The sequence below is a fragment of the Trichechus manatus genome, unplaced genomic scaffold (genome assembly GCF_000243295.1).
Source record: "Trichechus manatus latirostris isolate Lorelei unplaced genomic scaffold, TriManLat1.0 scaffold00037, whole genome shotgun sequence".
NCBI classification, from domain to species: Eukaryota; Metazoa; Chordata; class Mammalia; order Sirenia; family Trichechidae; genus Trichechus; species Trichechus manatus.
This window is the reverse complement of record NW_004443973.1, coordinates 2,591,546-2,602,008: the sequence shown is the minus strand read 5'-3', so window position 1 is coordinate 2,602,008 and position 10,463 is coordinate 2,591,546. Positions and strand designations below refer to the sequence as shown.

The 10,463-nt window shown below is 35.1% G+C and overlaps 1 protein-coding gene across 3 annotated transcripts in view; it reads right to left on the bottom strand.

The window, feature by feature from the left end:
* Positions 1 to 415: 415 nt before the first annotated feature.
* Positions 416 to 10,463, bottom strand: part of CERKL (ceramide kinase like) — a 119,171-nt gene continuing 109,123 nt past the window's right edge. For all 3 annotated transcript variants that reach the window (XM_004375453.2, XM_004375454.2, XM_004375455.2), the window contains 7 exons: positions 10,276 to 10,453; positions 10,137 to 10,196; positions 9,337 to 9,362; positions 9,134 to 9,242; positions 5,567 to 5,663; positions 1,756 to 1,934; positions 416 to 806 (listed from right to left, as the gene is read on the bottom strand). In XM_004375453.2, the coding sequence (XP_004375510.1) occupies positions 725 to 806; positions 1,756 to 1,934; positions 5,567 to 5,663; positions 9,134 to 9,242; positions 9,337 to 9,362; positions 10,137 to 10,196; positions 10,276 to 10,453 (731 nt within the window). In that variant the 3' untranslated portion in view covers positions 416 to 724. The remainder of the gene's footprint in view (positions 807 to 1,755; positions 1,935 to 5,566; positions 5,664 to 9,133; positions 9,243 to 9,336; positions 9,363 to 10,136; positions 10,197 to 10,275; positions 10,454 to 10,463) is intronic.

Below are 10,463 nucleotides of genomic sequence, written 5' to 3'. Positions count from 1 at the left end.
GGCACAGAAGTCCAGGGACAAGGACTAGAAGGCAGAAGGGGACAGGAAAGCTGGTGATAGGGAACCCAAGGTTGAGTAAGGACAGTGTTGACATGTAGTGGGGTTGTTAACCATTGTCATAGGGCAATACGTATACTAACTTTTTAATGAGAAACTATTTTGTTCTGTAAATCTTCATCTAAAGTGAGAATAGCCACACAAATGGAAGAACGTAATCGATGTCACTGAATTGTACATGTAGAAATTTATGAAATGGTGTATCTTTGGCTATGTACAGTTCCACCAAAAAAGAAAAAAAAAAGGTCCTACAAGGTCAAGAAGGGAAAGCGTTGACATGTTGTGGGGTTGTTAACTAATGTCATAAAACAACATGTGCACTGACTGTTCAATGAGAAACTATTTGTTCTGTAAACCTTCACCTAAAGTACAATAAAAAAATTTATACACAAATTGTTTTGTGAAATTGGTTGCACTCCCCACAATGTGTCATGATAATTCTTAAATTGTAAGTACATGAAATGTTTATTTTAAATTCTAATAAACACTTTCCCAAAACCAGAATGTAATTGTTTTGATATATTTCTTATTTTTCATCTTGATTTTTTTTAAGCCCTCAAAGTTCACTTTTAGTAACATCAAAAATAGCAATTGTAATTTCTTTAAAAAAATAAGATAATATGTTTCTATTAGGATATCGGTTTAAAATTTTAGTTTACACATTCTTTTATAAACAATTACATGTCACTTTGGAGTCATTCATTTCTTCCGTGCCTCCTCCATAAAGACTAATAAGTCTTGGATGCAATCTGTAAAGAAAATAATATATGTATAATTTATTATTTCATCAACCTGTCATTCTACTCTTTTTCACACATACATGTATACACAGATACAACTAATAATGAGTGTGGCACATAATACCAAGTATAAATCTAATGAGAACCAAAAAAAAAAAAACCACACTCATGCCTTCTAGAGCTGCAATCTAGAAAAACAGAGCAGCCTGATAAATCTACACTAATAATTACTGTAAAGCATTCTCCACCAACTTCCTAACTGATGCTCTCATTTGCTCTGCGTAACACAATCACCTGTGTCTACTGAATGTCCCATCTGGTGGGCTACCCCTGGTGCCCCTGCACTCTTCTTGTTCCCATTGAGTCATAATGCTTACCAAAAATGAGTTTGCATGTTCCTAAACCTGCTTATGCCAGTTGTTCTTGTTACTTAATTAAATAGCACACAAAGTTTTTCTCATGTAAACTAAGTTGAATGCTTTGGAAAGACTTGATAAAAGCAAGTGACTGAACACAAAGTGTTATAGTATTAGCTGTGGGTGAGATGAAACTGTAAAAGACTGCGGGTGGGGGGCTAACTGTAACCATCTAGAAGGATTCAGGACTCCGATAGCTTTACGAGGTTTAAGATCTTGATCTATTTTTAAAAATCCGATGTTGAAATTATAGGCATGCGTTATCTGTACAGCGTATGAAGATAATTAAGAGCGCCAGAGACTCATAACCAAAGAAAAGGTCTTGACTCTATATAACAATTGGTGAATAAATGTAAAGTTAAGCTTTTTTATTTATTCAAAGTTATGCGTGCATCTTTTTATGCTTCCCTGATTCACTGACTTTTAAGAAAAATTATTATCCAACCAACTGCCTTGATAATGTAAGCAAAGAAGTCTTTTGTTTTACTATTAGTTTTGAGTCTACTGATGAACATAAAAGTTGGTGAAATAAGTAGACTTACCTAACATGGACGTCTGATGCTACTTCCATTAAATCACCATCTACATTCCAAGGAAAACTGTTGTCTAGAGCAATTTCATAAGGCTCATTTTTCTCTTCCGGATTGTGTCCACTCGTATTATTCTTTCGCTGAACTTTCACTTCTTCAACCGTGTAAGTCTCAACAAATGGAAAACTGAACTAAAGAAAACAAATGCAAATAATTACAGTACTTGGTTTATCCCTAACTGCTAATACAAATCAAAAGAGTTGACTCTGTCCTCTCCTGCAAGTAAATATGACCATGCATACTGACATATTCTTATAGCTTTGAAACTCTAATTATGACCGGGGATCCCAGCTTTAGGAAGAAGGAGCCTCTTTTCTGCAGCCTTCCTGGCTCAGTTAGAGTTAACAGCTGACAATCTTGCTTTAGGACAAATAGTGTATGTTTATGAAAAATTGCATAATCATTGTAGATCTTTCAATTAAAGACTGAATCTTTAATGTTCATCTATTGATACAGAAGATTTATATAATCCACTGACTAAATTATTAATTTGTCAGTTAGCTTAGCTGAAGAAAAGCAAAACTCTACCATGTCTCACACTTGGAATTTAATTGGGAAAAACCTACGTCTAATGAAGGTGAAATGGAAAGTGTATTTTTTCTTGAAATAAAGGAGAAAATCAGTCAAATGTGATTTTCACAGGTGTTTGCCTCCTTCATCCTCACTTTAAGGATGAATACAGGTTACAAGATAATTGTGTTTGCGGCCTCCACCAGACTGAGTTCAGTACAACTAGATGGTGCCTGGCTACCACCACTGACTGCTCTGACAGGGATGACAACAGAGGGTCCCGGACAGAGCTGGAGAAAAATGTAGAACAAAATTCTAACTCACAAAAAAAGACCAGACTTACTGGCCTGACAGAAACTAGACAAACCCTGAGAGTATGGCCCCCAGACACCCTTTCCGCTCAGTAATGAAGTCACTCCCAAGGTTTACCCTTCAGCCAAAGATTAGACAGTCCCATAAAACAAAATGAGACTAATGGGGCACAACAGCCCAGGGACAAGGACTAGAAGGCAGGAGGGGACAGGAAACCCGGTAATAGGGAACCCAAGGTCAAGAAGAGAAGAGTGTTGACATGTCATGGGCTTGTTAACCATTGTCATAAAACAATATGAGCACTAACTGTTTAATGAGAAACTATTTGTTCTGTAAACCTCTATCTAAAGTACAATAATAATAAAAAAAAAGATAATTGTGTTTGTTTACTGACCTCTTCAGAATGGTACAACCTTCAAATTTCTTTTTGTTTTTGTTTGCCTAAGAAAACTATAGTGAAAAATACTATGTATTTTCTGAAACTAAGAAAGGAAAGCCAAATAACTTTTTAGTGGAAGTGCAAAATAAGCACTCATTTATTTTCATTTTCAGATAAATGGCATGAGATTTATTCCTAATTAAATACATTATCTACATGTGTTTGTTTTCTTCTTCCACATATAAATCTCAATTAAGTATAAAACTTTAAAAACTGACAGAAAATTAATATTTTTCCCAACACCCTTATTTTACATATGTAGAACCAAGGTCCAGCAGATTCTTTAGTTTATATTCTGTAATAAATTGGGTTACGCATGGATTATACTGAGATTACACAGTAGCACAGCAAAGACCAGAACTCTCCTCCCTGACTCTACCCGCACAGCTCTTTTCATTAGAACGGAAGTATGCAAACTGTACTTTAGCTGCAGGATCTCTTGTTCAAATGACATCTCAAGTGAATTCCCATTACCTTTAACACATAAAAGTGGGGCTGTTCTGATTGAGGTACAGAGTTAGAGACTCCCAATGGGCTCTCTGGGGAAGCAGCCTGTGTCTCTGTGAAATTGCTTGAGCAGTCAGTCACTGCAGACACCTCCCTCTCAAGTACAAGGTCTTGGGTACATTCCTCACACTGTGTGCTTGTAAAATTTTCTACATAGTCATTCATCTTAAAGATGGTGTGTTTTAAAGGAGCCATTGATAACCAGTCTCCTTTCTTTTTTCGGGGGGTGGGGTGGGGTGGGGAGGGGCTTCTATCTTAATTATTAGCATCTAATCATATTTCTAATTCGATTGTAGATCTTGCTCAGAGAAGTATTACATTATATATAAAATTGCATAGGGATTTCAGAGCACATTTATAAATTGAGAGTACTTTTTCTCATTTATTTGACGTGCTACTTTCAGGGTGCATGTGTGACTGATATGTGTATGACTTTTAAAAAAGTGATGAGGCTGAGAAGTTTCTATGTCGCCAAACTCCCACTTTTTTTACTGCTTTGTTGAGTTCAATATGTTTTGTTTTTTAAGCAAAATTAGAACTGGCAATATTATGAAAGTAATACATGTTTGAGGCCGTATCTTTTCTTCAGACTTCTTAAGCATCTGGTAGAAAAACCACCACAGAACTGAAGAGTTTGAATAACTGAAGTCTTTATCCAAAGTACCAAAATCTTAGATGAGGGGGAAAAAAAACCTTTTGGTTTCCCCACAGCAGCAGCTGAAGAACATTAGCCTCTCTCACTCTCTCTATATATGCATGTGTATTTTTTTTCTGCATCAACTATATGGAACTATCTTACATCATTTAATAGCATCCTGTGAACATGTTTACTCAGAATACTATAAGATTCTATACTATAATCCATTCTTACTTATTCTTGAGATAGTTTTGTAAGTATACTATCTTAAATCATCAGTTGTCATGTATATACTTCACAAAATGAAGGTTCATTGGTCCACGCACATTTATTGTTAAGTCACAGACTTTGCTAGATGGAATTCTAGAGAGTCAACAGTTTAGTATCATGTGTGAGTGTATGTTTGGGGCAAGGGGAAGCGAAGTTACAATTGTGATACACAGAAGTGCCATGATGGTGTGGGCACAGAGCACAATGAGAGAAAAGAGAAGAAGCAAGCAGGCAAACAGAGGAAATATGGGAGCCTTGTAATGACTAACCTATATAAGTAAGATTCAGCAACTAGGCACCGGCAGAATTTATTCTCCCCTTCGCCCAATTATTCTCTCCAACCTGTGCCCAAGCACAATTTTATAGCTTTAAGAATGTGTGTGACCATAAGGATTTATGACCATCCCCATGTACTTCAAGACTCACAATTTCAAAAATTCACATTTCTCCAGGATCAGTTTCCTAGTAACTAGGTTAAAATGTCTGTCAAAAAATATGACATGTACTAGTTACTATTTCTTCTTCAAGCAAATCACTTAAATGGAAATATATGTCCACAAACACCACCACACATTCTACTTTTGAATAAAATAATGTTTGTATAAAGGTGGTATTTTTTTAAATATGCAGCTGCACGTTTATTTCAACGAACATTGGCAGATTGTCAAACAAATATTAAGAAAATCTAAAGGTTATAACTCTAGAGAAAGCCTGCTACTATAAAATCAAGAAGACTAAAAATCTCAGACTTCATTGCTTTGCATTCTGAAGAACAGCCTGAGTATATAATTGTATCCTTAACTTACTGAACATTTCAATATAACATTGTATTTTTTATTTTCTTTTTGTGCACAAAAATATGTATAAAACCACAAAACCATGGCTCAAAAAAGGCCAATCTATATTAATACTGGTGAATATTTTTCAAAATTTGGGTAAAACACAGTTTGGAAAAAACAAAAAAAGACTAATGTATTCAGAAGAAAATGAAGTCTTCTTAAGCGGAAGGACTTGATGTCAACTCTTGCAGCATATCTCCCTCCATGATTAATAGCTTGGCACATCGTACCAAAAAGAAGTTACTATACCTGATTTTTTACACTGGCATATCTTTTCAGGTGTTTTATAAATTCTGGTCGAGAAGTGTTTCGTACAATTATAAGGGCCATACTTCCATTATTTAATCTGAAATCAAATATTTATATGTGACATTAAGAAGTTGATTAATAGACTGCATAAGAAACAACTATATCATTCTTTAAAACAAATTCAATGTTTGCTAGAAGTTTGGGGCAAGATAGATAAATCATCATGCATTAAATTTACCTAAAATTCTTAAACCCTATCTTGCTGGCTTATTTTATAAATGATACAGCCTTTTCAATCTGTTTTATTAAACAATTAGCTTCCTCTTTAACAAGCTCTTACATTAAGGGGCTGTTTAAAAAAGGAACTTTCTTGCATCCTACTCACATATCAACACAAAATTTAAAATCCATTGTAATTATTTAGGAATTCTAAATGTATATTTTAAAGTATGTATTATAAAATAGTTAATACATACAAATGGTATAAAGGATAATACAACTCTTTCTAAAATCTAAAATGTGATTTAAATATTATTTTTGGGCACAGGTCTAAGTAACATTAGAAACTAAGTAAATCAAAGTGGTCCTTGGATGGATGAAATTAAGTGAACAAATGCTGCCACAACATGTTTAGTTAAATGACAGAGCATTTTAATCTTGTACAACTGTTCTGTCCAATATAAGAGACTACAAAGTCAGAGGTGTAATTTAGCACCAAAAGAGCCACTCAAAAATGCTTCTAGCTTTAGAAGGCAGTTTTCAGAAATACATGCAAATGATCTCTAGAGGTATTTCAGTGCAAATATAAAGTTGTTCCAAGAATAACAACAATGACATTATAAAAGAGCTCTTTAAATCTTAGAGAAGCTCAGGTTAGAACTGTAAGGGACCCTAGAAACTATCTAGTCATATACTTGTTTTATGTAGAAGAAAAAGAAAACCCAGAGTTTAAGTGATGTGTTCAAGGGCACACAGAGAAAACAAAGTGATCGCTGGAACCAGAGCTCTTAATTCGCAGGGGCCAGTGCTCCAATTATCCATCATGCCACCTCTTCCCAATCTAAAATAAATAGCACCAAAGCATTCAGAGTAGCGTTATCATGTGTTCTTTATTGTTTTAAATGGCTTAATTTTGATTCATAAACATGAAAAACAATTCATATGTTTATCTTTCAATACTTATTAATAACAGAAACACACCCAATGTGCCTGGCAGCCTAAATGCTTTACTTATATTATTAACTCATTTAATCTTAGAATACTTAGAATATAAGAATATAGATATTAGCTCCTATCATCAGTTTGCACCGAGGTATTTTAAAGTAAATTGTACTTTACTGTGAATACAAAAAGCTGTAAGTTAAATCTCCTGTGCAATTATGCTGAATCATTCAGAAGCTACATCTCTGAAAGTCTCTGGTCAACCGAGGCCCAGTCTAAAGCCATTTGCAAAATATGGTCACGTTTGGTTATGATCCACAGAAGAAATCCATAACTAGTCATCATTCAAGGAGCCCTGGTGGTGCTGTGTTTAAGTACTCAGCTGCCAAATGAAAGATCAGCAGTTCGAAGCAAGGCTTTGAACTAGTTCTGCCCGATTCGGTCATGGACGATGAAGCGAAACCCAAATAGACTCAAATTTTTTAAATGTGAGTGAACTGGAACGTTATCCAGAACGGGAAAAATTACAGGTCTAAGCTCTGCTAGAAACTTAATTTCTCTATTAGAAAACAAGGGCAGCATGCGTGTTGCATAGCAACCAAATCTCTTGACCAGGAGAGTAGGAAATAGTAGTGCCCTGCTCAAAGATGGCGACTGACCACAGTCCTGGCAATAATACCGTCGCCTGCAACAGGCTTCTGAAAGGGTTCACTAGAACTCTTCTGAGTCTCCCATTCCAGGCCTTTGAACTGTAATTCTTCCCATTCTGGTTATTGTTCCGCTTCACCCAAACTTTAAAAATTCAGGTCTGTTCCAATTTTGCTTCATCAGTCATGACTGAACCATTTTGAACCAGTTTGAATCCCTGGTTTAAACCCACCAGCCACTCCATGGGATAAAGATGTGGCAGTCTGTTTCTATAAAGACTACAGCCTTGGAAACCCTATGGGGCAGTTCTACTGTGTCCTGTAGGGTCGCTATGAGTTGGAATCGACTTGACAGCAATGGGTTTGGTGCAATTGGTTTAGTCATCATTCTCTGAAAAATTCATCAATACTCATTAAACCTGGAGAGTTAGCAGTTGAATTCCAGCCAAGATGAAAATTTATGGGGTACAAAAATTGAAGGAGGTACAAATCAGCTGCTCCAATAAATGCAGGACTCCCTTCCATGAAGCACCAGAGTCCGAGATGCAGCAGGGTTAGATAAGCATTGCCTCAAGTTATGTAGAATGTAGTCCCTTCAGTCAGCTAGCCAGATTTTTAAGAGGTTTCTTTTTTGTGGGGTGAGAAATACATTAGGGAAGCACACCTCTGCCTAGGATTTTTGAGGATGTGGTAAGAAACAATTAGGCTCAATTTCTATGTCACACAAGCTTCAAGATAACTCGTTTCGAGTTTCAGCACTAGGGGTAATTAATGAAGACCTTGACATCGAATTTTTCATATCAAAGTCTGTAATTTCTCTTTTTCTTCCTTAACTTTTGCTATTTCCATGTTTATTATCTCCATATAAATTGCCAAAGAAGAAATCTAAAAGCAAGTCCTTTTGCTAGCTGTTAATCATTCTGGTTAATAATTTAACATATTCTGGTCATCATAATATTTAACATATTCTGGTTAAATATTTTGCGGGGAAGTTGAAATTAATTGTTAAAATGAGATTATAAATTGCCAAAGTACATAAGTCATCCTTATATTTCACTTGCAGAGAAGATCTAGAATTGACTGCATTATACAATATTCATGCTCCTTTGTTCTAGGCTCTACAAGATGGGATTTTAGAGAGAGGCCAATAATGGACAGCTGTTTAAAAACAATGTGTAAAAGGGGGAATATCTATGTCCTATTTGTAAAATAATATATAAAATATCTATGATTCATTCAATTGCAAATGTGGACAGTAGATTTGTATGTATCACTATTTACATTAAATATAACTGAAATATTTTCTTTGACTAAAGGTATCAAATATACACAGATACATGCTTTTTATGCTAAGGACATTCATGCTTGCACTGAAATTGGAAAATAGACATTCATAAGAAACACCAGAGTTTAATATAATGTCCCAACAACTGGTAAATTTAAGATAATTAATAATTTATAAATAAATAAAGCAAACAAGTAAAATAGGCATAAATAACATAACATTATATCAATAAAACCCAATGTATATTATGTTAATCTCAGTGATAGTAATAAATAAATCAGATCAATTTTCCAGGTTAACAGTTGTTCTCAACCTACTCTGATGACAAATCCCTTAGAATCTCTAATATTAAATAGTTAAAGAGCCTACTTCTTGATAAGATTCTAGGTATCCGAGAGTTAGGTGTATTGTGGGAAAAAATCTCTAGGGTTTTATAAGAAAACTATCAATGATTCAATAAAAACGCTTACTAACCTGGTATTAGGTGCCAAGCCTCTCGGTGCCACTGAACACAGGCAAGGAATCGCCATAATGCTGACATTCAAGAACTGACCCTGGATCATTTGCCATTGGTCACTACAGTCTAAAGGTAATGGAAGTGATTTGTTACTTTCCCTCACCAAAGCAAACATCAACAGAGACTGGCTGAGTTCTCAAGGAGATAATTTTGAACTCACCAGATTTGGGAGATCCCTGTGCCTTTCTAAAAACAAAAAACAAAGAAACAAAAACACGTCACACACACACACACACAAAAAAAAATAACAGCATCCATTAAATATGAGAAAATTAAAGAGCCCAGAAGTACATGTATGAAATATTTTCTTAGATTAATTAAATTAGACACTAAGTGAAAATATGTAAACAGTTCCATTGTTGCCAATAATGTAATGTGTTGATTCATTGGAAGTATTACAAAGGGCAATGCTTTTCAATTTCTTTAAAGACTAGAGCCCTTCTTTCAATGAAATGTTATTCAGTTAACATCTACTGTTCTTTCAGATTCCAGCTTGTCAATTCCTCTGGGAAGACTTCCCACAACTCTGATGAGAACAAATCCCTCTGTAAAGGCTTTCTCAGTAGCACATGCTTCTCCACATTCCACCACAATTATAATTTTGTGTGGTTTTGACTAATATTTGTATCCGCACTAGATAAATTCCCATGAGGGCAAAAACTGTGGATATTGTTTATTTGTTTTTTGGCTCATTGTTGTATCCAAAGTTCCTGGCACATACTGCACAATCAATAAACAGTTGTTGAATGAATGAATGAGTAAATGGTTATTTCTGAAGACAGAAGCCAAACTAAATAGCTTACCAGAACTTGTGGGACTCCATAATTCTATATTCTTCATTAGTGTGTTAGAAAATAATCAAAGATCCTAAAGCACAAGTCTGATAAATTATTTACGTCAAAATGTTTTATGCTTTAAAGAAAGATACTTAGCAATGTCTACATGTAGTTTTTCACTTACCTTTCTTGTAAATCCTGGGAGCTTTTAAATGGTAAAAATGATATTTCACAGTCCTCTGGCCTAGAATTAATGAAATATGTTATTAACCATCACTGACTCTGGGATATGGAATATTTGAGATTTAAAAATATATACTTACTTAAGTTTTGCCAGTGCCTTAATTACAGCAAAATCTCTCCGTTGGTTAGGGGACATCCACCGATGTTTTTCCGCCAGAGCCAAAGTTCTTCCACCAAAGCCAAACATGGCTGAGAATCCAAAACGAAGGAGCTTACCCATGGTGCTGAAGGTACAGACATCAACTGGTTGTATGTGCCCTTGAATATT